This window comes from Odocoileus virginianus, chromosome 23 (genome assembly GCF_023699985.2).
Source record: "Odocoileus virginianus isolate 20LAN1187 ecotype Illinois chromosome 23, Ovbor_1.2, whole genome shotgun sequence".
Taxonomy (NCBI): domain Eukaryota; kingdom Metazoa; phylum Chordata; class Mammalia; order Artiodactyla; family Cervidae; genus Odocoileus; species Odocoileus virginianus.
Window position 1 is genome coordinate 18601529 of NC_069696.1, and position 22317 is coordinate 18623845.

General features: G+C 47.0%; 1 protein-coding gene and 2 non-coding genes across 3 annotated transcripts; 2 read left to right on the forward strand and 1 right to left on the reverse strand.

The window, feature by feature from the left end:
- Positions 1–1014: 1014 nt before the first annotated feature.
- GPRC5A (G protein-coupled receptor class C group 5 member A) lies at positions 1015–20678 on the forward strand. The gene is made up of 4 exons (XM_070453647.1): positions 1015–1238; positions 14476–15404; positions 19352–19410; positions 19711–20678. The coding sequence occupies exons 2-4, from the start codon at positions 14483–14485 to the stop codon at positions 19801–19803; spliced, it is 1074 nt and encodes a 357-aa protein (XP_070309748.1). The 5' UTR covers positions 1015–1238; positions 14476–14482; the 3' UTR covers positions 19804–20678.
- On the reverse strand, positions 10851–10922 carry TRNAD-GUC (transfer RNA aspartic acid (anticodon GUC)). The gene has a single exon. It is a non-coding gene; the product is annotated as a tRNA-Asp (tRNA).
- TRNAC-ACA (transfer RNA cysteine (anticodon ACA)) lies at positions 16824–16896 on the forward strand. The gene has a single exon. It is a non-coding gene; the product is annotated as a tRNA-Cys (tRNA).
- Positions 20679–22317: the final 1639 nt, after the last annotated feature.

Here is a 22317-nt window from a genome sequence, read left to right on the forward strand (position 1 = left end):
TAAAAACTTACAAATCTGGAGTCACTGTCTCCAAAATACCAGACCCCACATGCCTTCTGGCCCCCCCAAAAAAGCAAAACAGAAGCAATGTTGTAACAAGTTCAATAAAAACTTAAAAAAAAAAAGACTCTGCAAAGTTGGGGTGTGAGGAGATGTGAGGAAAAAGTTGGGGAGCCCTAGACCTTCCCTGTTCCGTTCACTTACATGCATAGTAACAGGTGTGCTGACCAGGTGTGCTAACGAACCAGCACCTTAAATGCACCCAGCGCCCCCTTGCATGGCAGTGGGGTGAGCCTTGCTGGAGGCTGGCACGCAGGAGGCAGCCGCTCAGGGATTGTTTGACAAGTCAATAAAAGCAGGCTTCAGCGCCGAGGAGTGGGCAGTGGGGGGAGGGGGAACCAGACAGAAAGGCAAATTCCTTTATTTCATAATTTTATCTGGCATCCATTCTCCTCCACCTGCATCGTCAAGACCCTAAGAGGGGGTAGCGAGGAAATGAAGACGTAAGGACCTGTCCTCTCCATCTCTCTGCCATCAGGCAGCACTGGTGGGTCTGGGGACAGTTCTGACCGGGGGAGTTGCCATGCGGAGCTGGATATTTTTCTTGGCCTCCACCCGCCTTGACTGCCACTGCGGAGCACCCAGGCGCTGGCCAATTCCCCCTTTCCCGGGCCTGGCTTCCCAGGGTACCCAGGAATCACATGGGACGGTTGCGAACTGTCCAGCCCGTGTCCTGGGCGGACTGGAGTGCCCGGCTGGAGGGCGGGGGTGGCTCCCTCCTGGAGCTGACAGCTGGCCAAACGGATAGGAAGCATCTGCTCTCTGACCCCTTTCTTTACCCTATGCCCTGGGACGTCCCAACCAGCTGATGCGCCGCGCGCGGAGCAGAGTAGGTGCTCTGGGTCTCCCCTCCCACCACCACCCCGCATTGCAAGGGTGACTGTGCCGCTGACGTCAGGCGGCTTTTGGCTCATGCCCTGGCCCGGGGACTTTATTTTCATAACAGCGCGCAGTGCCGTGGAACTGGAATAGGCGTGTCCTCTCCCCCTGACCCTCTCCCGCCCCTTGTCCCTCTGCTCACTCCCTCGCTCCCTCCTCCCTCTGTCGCCTTTATAACTGCTCGGCGCCGCGAGGGCGCGATCCCTGCCCACGGGCTCCCCCAGAACCTACAGGGGCTGCAGTGCTGCCTCCGCGCGCGAAGCCGCGCCGAGTTCACGTGCCAAAGCCGAGGCTTCAGGGTAAGTGAGGCGCACGGAGCCAGAGCGCGCTGGGTTCGGGGATTGAAATCCTCGGGGGTCGGGGGGTGCGAGTAGGAGGGGGCAGGGGTGCTAGAAGGGGGCGATGCAAGAGGAGAGAAACCCCGGTAATGAACTGCAGCTGGCTGGGAAGGGGAAAAAAAAAAAATCCCAGGAAAGGAATTCCTGTAGTTTAACTCAACTCAGATTTTTTTTCCTGCCTGGACTTCCCAGGCTAAGAGGCAGAGAGCAAAAAAATAATCAGGATAAATAGTTTCTGCTCAGATACACTGAACGAACTGACTAGGTGGAATCCTGGCCCGGCAGGTGAAAAGTTCTGGGCTCAGTCTAGGGAAAGAGAAAAGAGGGAAGAAGATCTTAGAGGAATGGCAGGGACCTGGCTGGGTGGGCAGGAAGAGGGAGATGGTGACCCCTGCTAGTTTACCCAGATGCTGAGAGGTGTCCATTTATTTTGTCCTTTCACAAGTGTGCACTTCTGAATTTTGGGAAGTAGATTCTAGAAGCCACCTCTTCTTGTGACATGAGCGTGGCCATCAACTCTGCAGCATTCTCCCTTCTGCTGTCCCTTGAGTTACTCTGGACTCCTGGGTTGAATGTCCATTTGAGTATCCAGTAACAGCCCACTTTCAGGCACCAGCCAGATGGGACTCAGCAATGACCCGCAATGTCGGATATGGTCCCCTAAACCTCCCCCCAGGGAAAGGGAAGCCAACTCAGGTCCAAGGAATTTGTAGGACTTTCCATTCCTGAGTTGCTTCCAGGCTGATGTTTGTACACGCCACACCTGTTGAAGGGTCTGATTGAATCAACCAGGGCTGTGAACTCATTCCTGAAGGGAATACTTGGGTTATTTGTGGCCCCTGGGAGGGGCGAGGGTGGGGGTCAGAGCTCTGCCCCCTGGTCTATGTGCTGGTACTGGGAGGGTCAACAGAGGGGGTCATCTGGGAGACAGGTGCCTCGAGGTGTGGAGCGGTAGATAGGTACTTCAAAGGCACAGAGGAATGAGCGGAACTCAGAAAGAGCTAACATTCTGGGAAGTGCTCTTAGCCTTGAGCCAACTTCTCATCCCCGCTCTGCTGGCTTGTAGCTGTGAAAAGGCTGAGCTGGGCTGTGAGTTCCTCCTAAGGGGTCTTGGAAGGATCCTCAGCTCTCTCCCAGGGCCAGGGCCGAGAGCCCCTCTCTATCTATATATGTCTCTTTGAGCATCCTCTTTGGAGTACGCTTTTTGTATCCCACTCCTTAGTGAGAATTGAAGATAACAGGGTGTGAAGAAGAATTTTGACTATGATTTTATTCTCATTCTGGGGGGTTTGTCTTCAGGTTCATCGTATTTTAAAAATCTACAGATTGAGCTGAGGAAATGGGCAGGAAATGATGTGTTGGTATAGTAGGGCCCTTAAAAACAAGGAATGGAAGAATGATTTTGCTTGAGGAGTCTTCGAATTTTCTGAGTAGTTTGGTGTGTTTGTTTCTGCTTATATTCCTATTTTGATTGCCTTGTGGTCAAAATATATGGTCTGTGCATTTCTTATTTTAGACTTTATTGTTATTATTTTTTGTGGTCTAAAATATGCTGTTTCGTAAATGTTTCATAACCACTTCAATAGAAGAAATCATATAAAGAAGTTGGTAAACCAGATTCCTGGCCGAAAACATCCCATGGCCTGTTTTTGTAAATAAAGTTTTACTGGAACTCAGCCATGCTCATTTTGTCTATATATCATCTATGGCTGCTTTCGGCTACAAACAAATAGACTGCAAAGCCTAAACTACTTACTGTTTGGCCCTTTACAGAAAATATTTGCTGATCACAGATATAGAGGATCTGAATTATATTACTAATCATAGAGATCTAATAAAATATAAAGATAGAGCATATTTTTATTAAAGTATCCATAGAACACTTTAAAAATTTACCTTATTGCTATTTATTTTTTCTATTTCATTTGCTGAGGAGTGATAGAGAAGTGTTAAAGTCTCCTGTAACTATAGTATTTCTTTTGATTTCTTTTTGTATTCCTGGTAGCTATTGCGTTATGTATTTTGGCGGTATATTATTCACTGCATACAAGTTTATGATGGTTATATCTTCAATGCGGAGCATTCTTAATTATTATAAAAAAAAGTTTTTAGGTCAGCATAATAGCTTTTTGCCTTAACTAAACTTTGTGTGATAATAATAACTCAATTCTTATTTTTTTTTACCTTGAACAAGCTATTATTTAACTTTGTACCTGATACATAATACTTACTAAATAAACCTGTCTGTTGTTGCTGCTTTTTTTGCACTTATTTTTATTTTTCCTTTTCTTTCCTTTCCACTTTTCTGAATCCTATTGTTTTAGGTGAGGTTTTTATAGGTTTAATATGGTTTGATTTAGTCTTTTCAAAATAAAAAACGTTTCATTTACATTTATTGTAATAATAGTTGCTTGCTATTGTCATCTAATTTTGGCCACATAATCTGTTCTCTTCATCTTCTCCCACATTAGATAATCTATATTGTATTTTTAGATACACTGAATGGTAGTACCGTTCTCAGGGTTTAGAAATATAGGTTTGTAAGGAGAGATAAGTTTCTGAACATAAATATATCACCTTTATATGTGGACGTAAAACACTTGAAAGAAGGTGTCTTTGAGGCGGTATACCAGAAGAGGAGTTCATCTTATCCACCTATTTTCTCAATGCTTTTCACATCCTTAAATTCTGGGCATAAGAGATTTAGTAGTTTCACTCAAAATCTTAAGTAAAAAAAGTGATTTCCTGTATTTTATTTTATGTTTCAGTAATTTATCTAAAGTTCACATGCATTATTTAGAATAGAGGAATATGATAATACCTCCAAAAAGTGAAGAAATTGGGATGAACCCTGTTCTTATTTTGGGTTGGCCAAAAAGGTTCATTCAGGCTTTTTTGTAAGATCTTGTGAAAAACCCATATGAACTTTCTGGCCAACTCAGAGCTTGTTTGACTCTGCCTATGTAGGAATGATGATTTATTTTCTCCTAGTTACTACTCAGAAACTCAACTCAGTGATGTTACTCAGATGTTTTTCACACGCTGTTGCGACGATGCATCACTTTTATGTCATCAGAATCCAGATGGGTTACCTGGAAGAGGGGTTCCTGGACATTTTGTAGTAGATACTTTCCATTTACAGCTAATCCTGTACCTAGTACAGAGAAATTTTTGTGGGACTCCACCCTCATCTTAGAACTCAGCCTAGACTAAAACACAAGGATTAGCATCACATATGCAGCTCCCAAAATCTTTCCTTTCCATTACTCACACTTACTAATGAATAACTTGCTTTGAGTTTTATTCACACTCAGTATTAGTCCAAATCACTTGCTCAACAACCACTGTGTAGAGCACATAGTGAGGACAATACCAACAAATAGAAGATTTGCTCTATTTCCTTAAAAGTTTGCTATCTGATAGGCGAGTTAGCACTGATATTAATGTATGCTGTACCAGGGGGCCCCAACCTCTGGCATCTAATGCCTGATCATCTGAGGTGGAACTGATGTAATAGTAATAGAAATAAAGTGTATAATAAATGTAATGAACTTGAATCATCCTGAAACCACCCCCCAACCCCACATTGGTCCATGGAAAAATTGTCTTCCAAGAAACCAGTCCCTGATGCCAAAAAGATTGGGGACTGCTGTAATATATGACATATCCATGGAAAGACTTGAGTGCTGAAAAATAGTTAATAGTTAATAACTACAATGAGATAACAGATTTAGAATGAGTTGGGACTGATAACTAAAAAAGCCTCAAGGAAGAGGTAAGTTTGGAGTCGAATTTCTAAGAAACATGGTACATGAATTGTGATTGGGGAAGAAGGGTCTTTCTGGCAAGGAGAATAACGCACGTGGTGAGGCAAAGAGCCATTTTGTCAGAGAAGGTCTTAGATGAGTCCCAGTTCCCTTCCAGAGAGAAAATGCTCTTGGAAGTGTTTCATAGATGTGAGGATGGGAGTTAGGAAGGTTGGAAAAAGTAGGTGGGAGGACTAGTTGGAGAAAAGCCTCGAAGCTCAAACTGAGGCTGAATCTGTTTTAATAGACAAAAAGGAGCTGATATGCTTTCTTTTTTTAAGATGTTTTTGATGTGGACCATTTCTGAAGTCTTTATTGACTTCATTAAAATATTGCTGTTTTATGTTTCAGTTTTTTTGGCCGAGAGGCATGTGGGATCTTAGCTTCCTGACCAGGAATTGAACCTGCACCCCCAGCATTGGAAGGGGGAGTCCTAACCACTGTATCACTAGGGAAGTCCCCTGACACATCCATTTTTTTTAGATTCCTAAATCCAAAAGTCTGTTTTCAGGTCTTCTCTTCTTTGCTGTCCTTGGAGCATCTTACTCCATCAACCACTCTGGGAAGCTGCTCTTTGGCTCCTGGGAGACCATCTGGGCTTATTTCTTGTACTAACGCTGGCAATCTCTTTTGAACAACCTCTGCTGATTCCTGCTTGGTTGAGATGGTGTTCCAGGGTTCTGTCCTCGGCCCTCTCGCTGCCATGCATGCTCTCTGTATGATCTGGTATCCGCAGCCTTCCAATGCCTGCTGTGACCCCTCCATGACCCCTCACTCGTGTTCACAGCCCAAACATCTCCTGAGCCTCAGACTCACATGTCTGAGCACCAGGAGGTCAGCACAGCCCGGTGTCGTGGAGCCTGGCTTTTATTTATTTTTTTGGCTGCACTGTATGGTTTCTGGGATCTCAGTTCCCTAACCAGGGATTGAACCCAGGCCATGGCAGTGAAAACCCAGAATACTAACCACGAGGCCACCAGGAACTTCTAGGAGCCTGGTTACTAAAAGTCAGTTCATCTTGGGCAAGTTATTTAATGTCTCTGTACCTCTGTTTTCTGCACTGTATAAGGGGGGGCCTAATCTGGCGTGAACACACCCACACTACTATATATGAGTCAGAAGATAACCAACAAGGACCTACTGGATAGCACAGGGGAACTCTCCTCAATACTCTGTGTTAACCCACATGAGAAAAGAATCTAAAAATGAATATATGTATATGCATAACTGAATCACTTTGCTATACACCTGAAACTAATGCAACACTGTACATCAAGTAGACTCCAATAAAATAAAAAATGGGGGCATAGTAACAGAGCTGTTGTGAGGATTAAATGATGCCTCCCTGACCAGGGATCGAGGAACGGTACCCGTGCCTTCTGCAGTAGGAGCTGAGTCTTAACCACTGGACCTCCAGGGAAGTCCCTCCGATTCATCTTAGATTCAACCGATTTAAACTGGGCATCTCTTCCCACAAGCCTGTATTTCTAAGCTCCATTGATTCTGCCTTCCTAAGAATCTCCCACCATTCCTTGCCCATCTCTCAGGCCTCATCTCCCTGGTTTCCTCTCTAAAGCCTTTTAAAAAAAACCCCCGATAGGGAGAGTGGGTCACTCTTTTCTGTTTGCCCTCAAGATTCCCCAAACACTCTGTAAGCCTTATTTATGTGTCAGTGTGACTCTGTTGGTCGTTCTGGGGCAGCGGCCATACTTTGGGTCTGAGGATCTGAATGATTTGTATACTTAACACAGCACCTGACACAAAGCAGACTCTTAAATGTTGATTGACAGGAAGATTGGCCAATTGCAGAATTGCTTGCTTTGGCGACTTCTCAGATGTTTAAATAAAGAGAGGCTTAAACAGACTTGTGGTTGCCAAAAGGAAAGGGGGGCTGGGGTAGGGATGAATTGGGAGTTTGCGGTTAGCAGATGCAAACTATTATATAGAAAGTGGAAAAACAAGATGGTCCTATTGTGTAGCATAAAGTACTGTATTTAATATCCTGTAATAAACCATAATGGAAAAGAATATGAAAAAGAATATAAATATGCATAACTGAATCACTTTGCTGTACCTGAAACTAACACAACATTGTAAATCAACTATACTTCAATTAAAAAAATAAAAATAAGAAAATAAATAGAGGCTGGAGTCAGGGAGAAAAGCTTCAGGGAGCATAACAGTGATTTACAGATGAAATGAAAGATTAAATTCTATTCATAAAGATTAAAATTCTATTCATAAATGGATAATCTTCCTTTGTTACACTGAATATGTAAATTCAATATGTAAATTCTCCAAGAATCAGTCTTATCACCTACAAAATGGGTTGTAGGAATATTAAATGATAAAATAGATGTAAAACCATGCTAATGAGTGAATACACATGGAAACATATAAACTCTCAGCACTGAGTCTGACTCTTAAGGGGGCTCCATGTGTGACAGTAGTTGTCATTTGTAATGTTCATACTTGTATTGTGACTATTGTTATCACTACTGAAGGCATGTGGCAATTCCAGAATAGAGAGAAAATTAAAATGTTAGAAAATTGCCAATTTGCCTGGCTGGGATAGTGTGAAGACTTGGCTTGACTTAGCAAACACTTAAGTTGTTTTTTATCATCCCCCAGGCAGTTATCCTAAGAGGTCATTATCATCCTCTTCTTTTTATTAAAAGTTTTTTTTGTGTGCTGTTTTTAGTGGAGTATAGTTGATTTACAATGTTGTGTTAGTTTCAGGTGCTCAGCAAAGGGAATCAGTTATATATATGTGTGCTAAGTTACTTCAGTTGTTACCCCACAGACTGTAGCCCACCAGTCTCCTCTGTCCATGGGATTCTCCAGGCAAGAATACTGGAATAGGTTGCGCTTTCCTCCTCCAGGGAATCTTCCTGACCCAGGGACCATACATAGGGACCTCCCAGGTGATCCTGACCCAGGGATCGAACCTGCATCTCTTAAGTCTCCTGCTTTGGCAGGTGAGTTCTTTACCACTAGCAACACCTGGGAAGCCCCTATGTGTATATATATGTGCTGTGCCAAGTTGCTTCAGGTGTGTCCGACTCTTTGTGACCCTGTGGACTGTAGCCTGCCAGGCTCCTCTGTCCCTGGAATTCTCCAGGCAAGAATACTGGAGTCCTGCCATTTCCTTCTCCAAGGGATCTTTCTAATGCAGGGATCAAATCTGAGTCTTCTGCATTGCGGGCGGTGTCTTCACCATCTGATGTCCTCTTCTCTTTAGATGACAGAACGAGATAAATAAGTTAAGATCAGCTCTGGGCAAAATTCAGGGCCATGGGTGATTCCTGCTCAGATAATCCGGGGAGGGTCACATACAGCCAGCTGGGCAAGCTACTAAGTCTGGATGTAAGTAACTCCAGACACCCTCCCCACTTCTCTGGGAAAAGGGGGGTCTCAGAGGTTGGAAAGGAGCACCTGAGAGACCCTTCACGTGCTGGCATTTGACCGTGCATCCCCATCAACGCCTGTGTCGGTCAGGGCCACTTTAGGGTCAGTCCTGCTCCAGTGACCCTGTGGCTCTGTCTAGCAGGCGAGTGTTCCCCTGGTGTCCTAAGCCGGTACTCAGATCCTTCAACCTCACCTTCAGCCCTGGTCTGGAGTTTGGTTAGGAGTTTGGGGCAGACATTCTTTTAATGACAGGAGACGGGGCAGGAAGCAGGATGAGGGGATGGGAGAAAGAGACTTGGGAATTGTCTACAAAAAGCTGTTCAGCCCTTGCTGGACATGGGCTCAGAAGGCCTAGTTCAGCACCTGGCTGCCTTTCATAGAGGAGAGAATGGAGGCTCCAGGACATGGTGTCCACACAGAGAGGCAGCTGAAACCCCCTGTCCTAAAGGTCGGAGTCAGCGGCCTCGGAATAGAGCCCAGTGACTCCCTCCCTACTTCCCTCTCGTCTTTCCCCCCAACTCCCGCTTTGTTTTTTTTCTTTTTCCTCTCTCTTTCCTCCATCTTTCATTTGTTTTTTTAACCTTTCTGTCATGCACTGACTCATCTAAAAAAGGGTTTAAGCCAGCACCAAGGGCTGTCGGGGTCTTGGCTGTGGGCGTTGGTGGATTACTGGATGGGCGTGGTTGGCTCAGCCACTGTAATAAGTGAAGGGGGTCTCACCCTTATGACTCAAGGTCCTTGCTCGTGTCTGGGGCTAGGCTGAAACCTCACCATCTCCCTCCAGAGTGCAGGGTTTAGTCATCAGAGAATTGGGTGGGAGCGAATGACTGGATTCCAGTAAAACCTCTGCTTAGATCTGCTTACTCAGGATCCAAGCTACCAGGAGGCACCTGGAATCACTTAGTAGCCCAGCTGCGGCCAGACTCCTATCTCAGACCCACCTGAGAAGGATGGGTGAGAGGGAGTTAGAACTGGGGCCGAACACAGTGGGGGCTTATGAGGAAACCCGCCCCACCCCACTGTCTCAAGAGTAGCCCTGCTCCCCACCAGATTCTACTTCTATCCACACACTCACTCATCCATCCTGGTTAGGTGCTTGCCCTTCCCTGGTGGCTCAGCTGGTAAAGAATCCGCCTGCAATGCTGGAGACCCCGGTTCTATTCCTGGGTCGGGAAGATCCGCTGGAGAAGGAAACGGCTACCCACTCCAGTATTCTTGGGCTTCCCTTGTGGCTCAGCTGGTAAAGAATCCACCTGCAATGTGGTTTCATCCCTGGGTTGGGAAGATCCCCTGGAGAAGGGAAAGGGTACCCACTGCAGTATTCTGGCCTGGAGAATTCCATGGACCATAGAGTCATATGGTCCATATAGTCAGACACGACTGAACGACTTTGTGATAAATGCAGGCAATGTGAAGGCTCTCTGGGAATTCAGGGGATGTAACTCTCATCAGGGGGCTTCCCCCGTGGCTGAGCTGTAAAGAATCTGCCTGCTAATGCAGAAGATGCAATCCCTGGGTTGGCAAGGTCCCCTGGAGTAGGAAATGGCAACCCTCTCCAGTATTCTTTCCTGGAGAATTCCACGGAGAGAGCCTGGCAGGCTACAGTCCGTGGGGTCGCAAAGAGTCAGACATGACTTAGTGAGTAAACAACAACAACAGTCTCTCATTGAACTAGGGCATCCAGGGAAACATCCTGGAAGAGGGGACCTCTAAGGTGAGGGATGTCAGGGAGAATGCCCTATGCAGATGGGGCGGCAGATTTGAAGTGAGATAGTGGGGCTTATTGGGGGGTAATGAGAAGCACACATATGGGGGTGATGAGGAAGGCATGGTGAGGCATGAGGCTGGAGAGGTAGGCAGGGGCTGAGGGTGGACAGGGGATAGCTCGTCCCCTGGCCATAGACAGAGTGACTCTGAGAGCCTAAGCCTGGGACTTCCCTGGTGGGCCAGTGGCTAAGACTTCATGCTTGAAAAGCAGGGGCCCGGGTTCAATCCCTGGGCAGGGATCTAGTTCCCACATACCACACCTAAAAGATTCCGTGTGCCCCGACTAAGATCTGGCACAGCCAAATAAATAAATTAAAAATAAATATTGAAAAAATGATATGGGCTCTATCATAAGGCGGTTGCAAGACTTAGACAAGTGAGTTGTATACAGCCGTGCTTGACCCATTGTGAGAATGAGTTATGAGAGCTTCCCTCCTCTTCAGAGCAGGTCCAGGAGTACACTGTCTCTTTTTGTCCTTGTTTGGCCTTTGTAGGAGCACCCGCTTTCTTGGTTGGACTCTAGGTCTCTCTGCCCACCCTTCCTTTTTTGCGGGGAGGGGGGTGCTGTGCTGTGAAGCTTGCAAGATTTCAGTTCCCTGAGCAGGGATTGAACCTGGGCCACGGCAGTGACAGTACGGAATCCTAACCACTGGACCACCAGGGAAGTCACATAGGTCTCTCTGCCCTTGACTCTGGTTACGAATGATGACCGCATGACCTCTAATCTCATTTCAGTTTCTCTTTCTCCTCCAGCCCTCAGGTTCTTCTCCGAGGCTGTTGCTTTTTTATTCTCTTTTATTTGAGTTTCTATTCTCAAATGGTGGTACTGCTCTTTCTTCCTCGAACCCTGCTTTCTAAAGGGCTTCAGCTCCTCCCAACCCTGTCCCTTTCCCCAGCCCCCATCCTGGCGGCTCATCTGGGCCATTCCCTGAGTGACCCAGCGCCTTCTCAGTGCAGATCTGCTTGTGAGTGAGTTTGTTCAGTTTTATTTCCCTCTGACAAAATGTAAAGTGCTCGGGACATTTCAGACCCATTGTGCAATCGCTGTGATGTTGGGGAAAGGGTGGAGGAGGACTGAGAGGTGAAATAGGAAGGATAGTTTCAAAAAATTAGTCACTCAGATAAAAAAAATTTACCAAGAAGTTTTCATTTGAAAAGTTTTTCAAATTTTCTCAATTCGAGAGAATTGAGAACCATGAACCTTAACTGGGATATTTGATATGAAAGTGTCGTTGTTAATTTCTAAAGTGGGATGAAGTTAAAAAGGTGTTTTGTTCTTGACAAATATATGCTGAAGCAGCTATGTAGAGAATGATGTTTGAGATCTGGCTAAAAATGATCTAGTGGGGGCTTCCCTGGTGGTCCAGTGGTTAAGACTCCTTGCTTCCAATGCAAGGGGCATGAGTTTGATCCTTGGTTGGGGAGTTAAGATCTTAATGAGAGGTATAGCCAAAAAAAAAAAAAAATCATTAATTGCTGAGACCTATTCAAGGGCAAGTCTTATGGCCAGGCATAGATCACAAAATGGTTTAGACTAAAAATGGTTTCTCTTATGTTAAGAAAGTCATGCCAGGTTCTCTTTCTCCTCGTGTGCTTACAGTGTTGGACCCTGGTCTGGGGGTGCCAGGAGGCCCCAGCACACAAACCCTCCCCATACGCCTGCACAAAAGTGAGGGGCTCAGAGGTCCAAGTTGGGGGCCGGGCAGCACCAGAACGTTCCTTTAGTGGAAAACCTCATCAGTCTCTCAAGATTGAGAGTTCAGAGTAGACTGGTTCAGAGTCCTTTGTAATTATCAGATAATTATGACAACAATGACTTGTCAGCCAACAGCGCTGCCCTGAGGGGTGGGGAAGGAGCAGTGCCAGGGAGGGTGAGAGAAATACCTTTCCAGCTGGAAGCCGCCCTTGCCCTTATGATTAATCCAAGAGGAGTGCAGTGGGGAGGGAGGAGAGAGTGAGCCTGGTCCCTTCCCCTGCGGACACTGCCCTTGACCTAGACCGCGCCCTTCCCCTTCTACATCCTCAGCATGGACAGGGGGGCCTGCCCCTCTCTCTGTCCTGTACCACCCATATCAGACTTTGGGGGGCCTTGTATTTCAGGGGTTGCCTGTATCTGAAGCTCACCTGCCTTTCTTTGTCCTCTTGTGTCTCGTTCTGCACCGCCTTGCGGAGGTGGAACATCACCCATCCTTTGCTCTGTGCCCTGCATGCGGTTGGGATGACCAGGGTGTCATATCCCTGGGCTGGAGTCCAGGTGACAGACCCCTGGCCAGGGGAGTCCATGGGAAGGCTATGCAGCAGTGGCAGGTTAGATCTGTTTCTTCTACTATAGCAATAAACATGTCTGATGTCTGTTTCCCCTTTACCAGTTGATCATCTGGAAGAATGACGGACACGTAGTGGTGCTGGTTGAGTGAATGGCTGGGTTACAAAGTGAAACTTGAAGGGACTTCCCTGGGCCTCAGTGGTTAAGACTCTGTGCTTCTAATGCAGGGGACACGGGGCCCACCCCTCATCAGGGAACTAAGATCTCACATAGCACCCCTGCAACATAGCAAAAAGAAAAAAAAAAACCCACAACTCCATAAACAGCATACAACAAAACAAAAGCTTTCTGTTGTGTCAGAGAAACTTAAAAACAGTCAAATAATTCAGAAAAGAAATTATATGTCTGTTGAGAAGTTATTAGGCTCCTCTGTCCATGGGGTTCTCCAGGCAAGAATACTGAAGTGAGTTGCCATTCCCTTCTCCAGGGGAATTCTCCTGATCCAAGGATTGAACCTGAGTCTCCTGCATTGCAGGCGGGTTTTTTTTTGTTTTTTTTTTTTTTTGTTTTTTTACCGTCTGAACCACCAAGGAAGCCCAAAAAGGAGCATGAGTTATTGGTGATATTTTCTGTTGGATCACCTCCCATTTTCATGTCATCCAGGATGTCCCTCCCTATGAGTAGCTAATTAAGAGCTTGCTATGGGGACTTTCCTGGTGGTCCAGTGGTTAGGACTCCACACTTTCACTGCTGAGGGCATGGGTTCGATCCCTGGTTGGAGAACTAAGATCCCACGTGGCCATGCAGCGTGGCCAACCCAATGACAGGGAAGACTGGTTCCATTGCTTTTGGGATCAGCAGTGCCATCCTTCTAGACCTTAATTAGGAAGGGAAAATAATATGTGACAGCAGAACTCAAGATGCGGGCTCAGTGGCTAAGAGGGGAAGGCTGACACTCTCCAGAGAAATCTATGGTTCACATAACTCAGATAATACCTATGATTCTCTTGTCTGAGAGAGATTGGGAGGCTTACAGATAATATCCATGGCTGGGCCTGAGGTAGAAAAAAACTGGAGACTGTTAATATGATTCAAGTGTTAGCTTTATTATTTTTTTAGGTGCTCCACAAGGCTTGTGGGATTTAAGTTCTTTGACCAGGGATCGAATTCAGGCCCCGCCAGTGAGAGTGCTGAGTCCTAACCACTGAACCGCCAAGGAATTCACAAAGTATTAACTTTATGGTTAGATAATTCCATGTTCACCAGTTCCTAAGAAAGCACTAGTCAAAAATAGCAGGAACCCTGGCAAGTTCTTTGTGACGTATTCCTTGAGATGTGACTCAAATACTCCATTCAGAGTTCTGGGTTTCCTGGCTTCAGGGAAAATATTAATATAGTTAAATTTCAGGGAGGGAGGTATGAAGAGTCCTTTCCCTTCATCAGCCTTTAGAATTTGCCGTGAGAGGTGGAGAACAGCTAGTAGTTTGATCTAACGTTGTAAATACAGAGGTAAAACCCTGACTGCCTGTGCTAAGTCGCTTCAGTCATGTCTCACTCTTTGTGACTCAATGGACTGTAACCTACCAGGTTGCTCTGTCCGTGACATTCTCCAGGCAAGAATACTGGAGTGGGTTGCCATTTCCTTGGGCTTCCCTAGTAGCTCAGCTGGTAAAGAATCCACCTGCTTTGCAGGAGACCTGGGTTCGATCTCTGGGTTGGCAAAAGGAAAGGCTACCTCCTCCAGTATTCTGGCCTGGAGAATTCCATGGACTGTATAGTCCATGGGATCGCAAAGAGTTGGACATGACTGAGCAACTTTCACTTCACCTGCCATTTCCTTCTCCAAAAAACCCTGACTAAAGATACAAAATTATTTTCGAACTGTTTCTGGTCCTCTATGCCTGAGTTAATGGGAGCGATTCACCCCTAGCCCAACTTTGCTTTCTTGCAGGACCAGAATGTCCACAACAGCCCCTGCTGGTTGCCGCTCAGACCTGGACCCCAGGTACTACAAACTCTGTGATAAGAAGGCAGCCTGGGGCATCGTCTTAGAGGCGTTGGCTGGCGTGGGGGCTGTGACCTCGGTGGCCTTCATGATTGCCCTCCTGGTCTTCATTTGCAAGGTGCAGGACTCCAACAAGCGCAAACTGCTCCCCACCCAGTTCCTCTTCCTCCTGGGTGTGCTGGGGATCTTCGGCCTCACCTTCGCCTTCATCATCACACTGGACGGCAGCACGGGGCCCACGCGATTCTTCCTCTTCGGCGTCCTCTTCGCCCTCTGCTTCTCCTGCCTCCTGGTTCACGCCTTCAACCTGACGAAGCTGGTCCGAGGGAGGCAGCCGCTGTCTATGCTGGTGATGCTGGGCCTGGCCCTGGGCTTCAGTCTGGTGCAGGACATCATTGCCATCGAGTATGTGGTCCTCACCATGAACAGGACCAACGTCAACATCTTCTCTGAGCTTTCTCCTCCACGGCGCAACGAGGACTTCGTCATGCTTCTCATCTATGTCCTCTTCCTCATGGCGCTGACCTTCCTCACGGCCTCTTTCAGCTTCCAGGGATCCTTTACTGCCTGGAAGAGACACGGGGCCCATATCTACCTCACCACGATCCTCTCCATTGGCATCTGGGTGGCGTGGATCACCCTGCTCTTGGTCCCTACCCTCGACCCCCAGTGGGATGACACCATCCTCAGTTCAGCCTTGGTGGCCAATGGCTGGGTTTTCCTGCTGGCTTACATTGCACCTGAGTTTCAGCTGCTCACAAGGCAACAGAACCCCATGGATTACCCTGTGGAGGATGCTTTCTGTCAGCCTCAGTTCTTGAAACAGAGCTATGGTGTGGTGAACAGAGCTTACTCTCAAGAGGGGATCATTCAAGGTACAGAACCTGGTTGGGTGCAGAATCCTTCGTGGAAAAAATGAATAAAATAAAATCGTAAGATATTATTACTGTAGGGAACATGCAGGACATGCTCCTGATAAAACGTAAGTTCTCCAAAACTCAGGTCTTGCTTAAAAGTCATCCAGCTAGTTAGAGACAAATAGAACTAGAAGCTGGCCTCAGGAGTCATTAGTACTTTTTTCTATTTTTGATGTAGATCATTTTTAGGCTTCCCTGCTGGCTCAGCCGTAAAGAATCTGCCTGCAGCACAGGAAATGCGGGTTCAACCCCTGGGTCAGGAAGATCCCCTGGAGAAGGAAATGGCAACCTACTCCGGTATTCTTGCCTGGGAAATCCCATGGACAGAGGAGCCTGGCGGGCTACAGTCCCTGGGGTCACAAAGATTCAGGCACGACTGAGCACATAGGCACAGACCATTTTTACAATCTTCATGTAATTTATTACAATATTGCTTCTGCTTTATGTTTTGGCTTTTTGCCCATGAGGCTTGCGGATCTTAGCTCACCAACCAGGGATTGAACTTGTGCACTCCCTGCATTGGAAGGTGAAGTCTTTAACTACCGGACCGCCAGAAAGTCCCTATCTAGTACTTTCTATCCAATACCATGTAGGTTTCTCTGAATCAAAACAAGATGGAGCAAAGGAATGGAAAAGGAGAAATTCCCAGAGACAAGTGGGTGAGATGATGATGTCCTTTATAGAAGACAACGGGGCAACTTTTGTAGAAATGTGGAGACTTTGTGGATTTTTTAAAATATACATTTATTTAATTTTTGGCTATGCTGGGTCTTCATGGCTACGAGGGCGTTTTCTCTAGTTTTGGCCAGTGGTGGTTACTCTCCAGTTGAGGGGAAGGCCTTCTCATTGCAGGGGCTTCTTTTGTGGCAGAGGATGGGCTCTAGGGCACTTGGGCTTCAGTAGTCGCAACAGGGGGACTCAGTAGTTGTGGCTTCCAGGCTCACATGCGCGTTGACTCAGTAGTTGCTCGGCCACACAGGCTTAGTTGCTCCCAGGCATATGGGATCTTCCCAGATCAGAGATGGAACCCGCACCTCCTGCAATGGCAGGCAGATTCTTTACCACTGAGCCACCACTTGAAGCCCCTGCTTTTGTAGATTTGAATGCACAAAGCCCAGTCATGCAGTGACCACAGAGCACAAAGTGGAGAGAAAACTCTTTTATCATAAACCAGTAGGAATCTCCATAAAGTTACTGAGGATTTCGATGTAGCCTGAAGAGCTACATTTTCTTGTCCGTCTCTGGCCTGCAGGAGTGAATTTTGCTCTTGTCTGGAATGGTGAGCAGCCAGACTACACTAATAGCCAGAAATTGCCTTTACTCATATGCCTCTACTCATATGCATTGGTCTCTTGAGTTTATATCAGTCTCTAGACTTCCCTGGTGGCTCAGCTGGTAAAGCGTCTGCCTACAATGCAGGAGACCCAGGTTCAATCCCTGGGTCAGGAAGATCTCCTGGAGAAGGAAATGGCAACCCACTCCAGTATTCTTGCCTGGAAAATCCCATGGATGGAGAAGTCTGGTAGGCTACAGTCCATGGAGTCCGCAAAGAGTCGGACATGACTGAGCAACTTAACTCTCACTTTCATATGCCTCTGTGCATTGGTCTCTTGAGTTTATATCAGTCTCTGGGCCTAATCAGGGAAGGGGAGGGAGTTGGGAATAGAAGGGAGGGACCTCCAAGGCCAGGTTCATAGCTCCAGCTAGTGAATTTCTCTGCCCTTGGAGCCTGTGGTACCCGACCTGCTGGTATTATCTCTGTAGCCCTGGTCCCTCTCCTGTGCCCCGGGAAGTCTGAAGGGAGGGGGAGAGCTGGGGGGCAGGGCAGAGGGGATGTTTTCCCACCCATCCCCTCTTGTCCATTCCCGATGCTTTAGTCTATCACCTTATGCCTGAATCCACGTTATGGGTCCTTAACTGGCCTTCCATCCTTTAATCCTTTCCCTTCACTCCATGGACCACTGTCAGCTCCCTCTCCCTAAATTACTCTTCTGCCCACCCCCCTTCCTGCCTCTATGCCTCACTGGCTCCCCATTATCCACTGCGTTTACCAAATCCTTGGTGGGCTTCCCAGGAGGCTCAGTGAGTGATAAAGGATCTGCCTGCCAATGCAGGAGACATAAGAGATGCGGGTTCGATCCCTGGGTCTGGAAGATCCCCTGGAGAAGGAAATGGCAACCCACTCCAGTATCCTTGTCTGGGAAATCTCAGGGACAGAGGAGCCTGGCGGGCTACAGTCCCTGGGTCACAAAGAGTCGGACACAACTGAACAACTCCGCACACACGACTGGTGAGGCTTTTCACAGCTGGAACCCCACCACCCACAAAGCTGTGCTCTCAGTTCAAACAAACCAAGTCCCCCGCACTTTCCTGTCTGCCTGTCTGGGCTCAGAGAGTATCTGTCCCTCCTTATTCTCTTTATTCAAAGAGGACATGTCCCTCCTTATTCTCTCCCTTTTCCAGCGTCCCTATTCCCCACTCTCGCTCAGTCTTTTCTCCACCCATCTAGCTCTAGACCTTTGAGATGCTGTTATCGGAGTCTGTCTCATCTTGGAGTTATTTGCGTAGCTGTCAGATATTCCGGACTCTCCAGTGTCAGCCTTAGGGCAGGAATCATTCTGATTAGTCCTTCTATTTTTCACAATATCTCACATAATATCTCACAATATCTCACATTCCTAAGGTGCTTAGGAATTTGTTGAGTAAACTGAAGAGGTAAATTTGGTGGGAAATAAATGGATTGCTTTAAATTGCATTGTATGTATGTATTTAGCTGCCCTGTGAAGAGCTGGGCATGACTGAGCATGCACTCAAGCATGCGTGGGCAGCTTGGGAGATCTTAGTTCCCCAACCATGGATCGAACATGGGCCACAGCAGTGAGAGTGTGGAGCCCTAACCACTGGACTGGAAGGGAATTCCTTAAATAGTTTTTGTGATGAACGTGTGTGTTTACTGGGCTGTTCCTGAGTTGAAATCCCTCTGATTTTGGTCTTTCCTGGTGGTTCAGTGGTTGAGACTCCCCTACGCTTCACTGTAGGCAGCACAGGTTCAATCCTTGGTTGGATCCTCTATGCCACTTGCCCAAGAAAAAAAAGATTCCTCTGATTTCTCCCAAATAATAGAAAATGATTGTTCATAGATTCTATCCCTTCACAAAGAAAATCATGGAATTTCCACCCCTACTTGTCGGGCAGGTAAAGAAGTGGGTAAAGCCTCAGTAAGATACCCTCTAGGTACACCTCTGGTCAGATCTGTGTCTGAAAACACTAGCTTCAAAAGTGCTTTTGAAGTGGCCTAGGGCGAAGAGCCTCTGGAGGGTTACTTTTTTTTAATTAATTAACTTTTTAATTGAAGGATAATTGCTTTACAGAATTTGTTTTGTTTGGTCAAACATCAACATGAATCTGCCATGGGTGTACATATGTCCCCCTGGAGGGTGTTTTGGAAGGTATTTCCCTAGTGATTATACGTGGCTAGTTGTTCATTTATTCAACCAATTTTGGGCTGCCTCTGTGCCTGGTCCTAGGCTTTGAGGACAGTTTCCTTTGGCACAAAACTGACCATTGAGGACTTCCTTGGTGGTCTGATGGTTAAGACTCAGCACCCCCAGTGCAGGGGGCCCAGGTTCAATCCCTCGTCAGGGAACTAAGATCCCAGGTACTGTGACTAAGTCCTGGTGCAGCCAAATAAATAAATCAATATTAAAAGAATTAAAAAGAGAGTAAGATAGCTCTTTAAAAACAGACAAACAACAAAAAACAAAACAAAAACCCTGATCATCTCCCAGGGAGATAGAATTAAATGAATATGCATCATGGTTTATACATGACTCACCTGGGGTGGGCACAGGTTGGGGCGCAGAGGAGGGGACCCTGACTTTTACACTCCTCTTCATCTGTTTCAGGTGCTGAAGAGACAGGGAGCACGCTCTACGCACCGTACTCCACCCATTTCCAGCTACAGGTAAAGGAGCCCTTTCCCCTTTCTCGTCGGCAGTGTTAGCACCGCAGGAACATCTGTCCTTCGGGAATAGATGATGTTACCACTCTGATGGCCCCTAGATGTCACCTAGAGAGGATGACGGGTCTACTTTTCCTGTAATCTGCCTCGTGAGGTTAGGACAGGAGACCTGAGCACAGAGCAGGGAGGGCTGAGAAGAAAGGGGAGGAACGTTAGAATCCTGCCCGGGTTGGAGGAAGAGGCACTGTGGAAATGGCCGGGGAAGTGGAGTGAGTTGAACAAGACGAAATGCTTCCTTTTCAGAATCGGGATTCCCCAAAGGATTTCTCCATTCCTCGGGCCCAGACTCGGGTTAGCCCTTACAGTGACTACGAAGGAAGGAAAGATGTCAGTTAACATGACCCAATGGGTGAGATGAACGCCGCACGTCAGCAGAACCAGCAGGGAGTCCACAAGGTGAAGGCTGAGGCTGTCTTCCCAGGAGCATCACAGGAAGACCTCTCCTCCCGCCTCCTCGGCCGCCTTTCCTCTGTCCTGGGGTTGATGGGGCTGCGGGGACCACAGTTCTCAGCAGCACTGCAGTTGTTCCTTGGCCCCATCCCAAGGCTACTTCTCTCGAGTGGGAGTCTCGGGCAACTCAGGGCAACTCTTAGCATCCCTGCTGTTTTACACGTGAATGAGGCTCTGGTCATCTGACCCACACGCTGACCTGTTCAGCCTCCGAAGCCAACTCTTCTGACTCTGGGCTGGCTTTGTGCTGATCACTTGGCTCAGAGCAGGGTTTCACATCTGAGCAAAACCAGCAAAGGACCATCTCTCAGCCCACTCTGCCCACATCTACACTGGAAGCCAACTTACCGGTACCTCCCTTCTTGCCCGGCTGGGACAGGCTTCAAAGTCTCCTCTGTGATGCCGCCTAACCAGGGTCCCTAGCGCCAGCTCTCCCAGACGTGCCGTTGGTCCTCAGACTTACCTCCCTGCTATGCCTCACCAGGGGCCGTCCCTCCAGACTGCACCAGAGTGTACAAGCCCCAGTTCTCTTTGCCAGGAGAATGTGTGCTGTTTTGCTCTGAGTTCCTGGCGCTGATCATCTCCCATCCCCTTGCTCCTCAGCCTCTGTAAATAGATGTACCCTGTGTTCACCCTCTGCATTCTGGAAGTGGGTATTGTCCACACATGGGCAGGGGGTTGTTTCTTGTAAAATAAGTTATTCACCATTCTTCCCTCCAGATGCAATAAAAGTGTAGCCGCAGCCACGTGAGCGGTGGGCACCTGACATTTGTCTTTATGCGGGAGCTGAAGTTCAAGGTTCAGTCCCACTGGGTGTGGGCTTGAAATTCCTCCACGTGTCCCTCCTCCTCCTTATGTCTACAAGTGTGTGTTGCCCAGTTTTAGGGGTGAGTGGCAAAGGTGAGGGGGGAGCTGGGAAGGGTCAAGAATCTGAGGTTTTGCTTCAAGTAAACAGGGGAGTGGCAGCTTCAGAATGGAGTTTGGCAGCCAGGGTCAGACCAGGAGGAGACCTCAAAGCCAGTGTCACATTTCATCTGAGGTTTAATTGTAGGAGGGGTTAAGTCCAGATCTCTAATTTAATAGAATTAGTTCATAATCTCTCTCGGAAAAGACAGGCTACCTAACAATTATCATTTGCTTAATCCCAGAAACAGCCTTGCTGGGCAGGGCAGTATAAAATTGCTTTTGGGTAAAGAAGAAGAAAGAAAAACTGAATGACATTTACAAGATTGATTGCTGAGTTAAGGATTTACCGCCCAAGAGCCTGACTCTCTGCTTCTCATCACAGAGAAAACCCATTGTGGGGAGAGGTGTGGTGAGGTTGGAGGGAATTAATGATGCACTGAATTAGGGAAATGGACATTTCACAGAGATTTAGCTGATTGCGTCTCACATAACTTTGCACAAACATCAGCCTAGTTTCGTAATGGAAAGGGGAGTTACAGCGACTTCTCTGGCATTTCCTTGTGGCTCAGCTGGTAAAGAATCCTCCTGCAATGTGGAAGACCTGGGTTCAATCCCTGGATTGGGAAGATGCCCTGGAGAAGGGAAAGGCTACCCATGCCAGTATTCTGACCTGGAGAATTCCATGCACTGTATAGTCCATGGGGTCTCAAAGAGTCGGACACGACTGAGTGACTTTCACTTCACTCTGGCGGTCCAGTAGTTAAGACTCCACACTTAACCACTTGCCCCACAGTGTGGCCAAATATATATTAATATATATATGTAATATATATACATGTGTTAGTTGCTTAGTCGTGTCTGACTCTTTGCGACCCCATGGACTATAGCCCACCAGGCTCCTCTGTCCATGGGGTTTCCCAGGCAAGAATACTGGAGTAGGTTGCCATTTCCTTCTCCAGGGGATCTTCCCAACCCAGGGATAGAACCAGAGCCTCTTATGTCTCCTGCATTGGCAGGCAGATTCTTTACCTGGGAAGCCTCAATATATATATGTATATATATATGTTATATATATACACACACACACACACACATGTAGGGCTTCCCTGCTGGCTCAGTTGATAAAGATCTGCCTGCAATGCAGGAGACCTGGGTTTAATCCCTGGATAGGAAAGATCCCCTGGAGAAGGGAATGGCTGCCAACTCCACTATTCTTGCCTGGAGAATTCCATGGACAGAGGAGCCTGGTGGGCTACTGCTCCCACTTGCCTCACAGTGTGGGCAAATATATATCAATATATATATATGTAATATACACATGTATACATAAATAATATATGTAATATCTATCTATAAAACACTCTACCCCAAAACAGAAGAATACACATTCTTCCTAAGTATGCATAGACTATTCTCTGGGATGGATCACATCTTACACCACAAAACTAGTATTAACAAATTTTAGAAAAGTGAAATCATAACAGGTATTTTTTT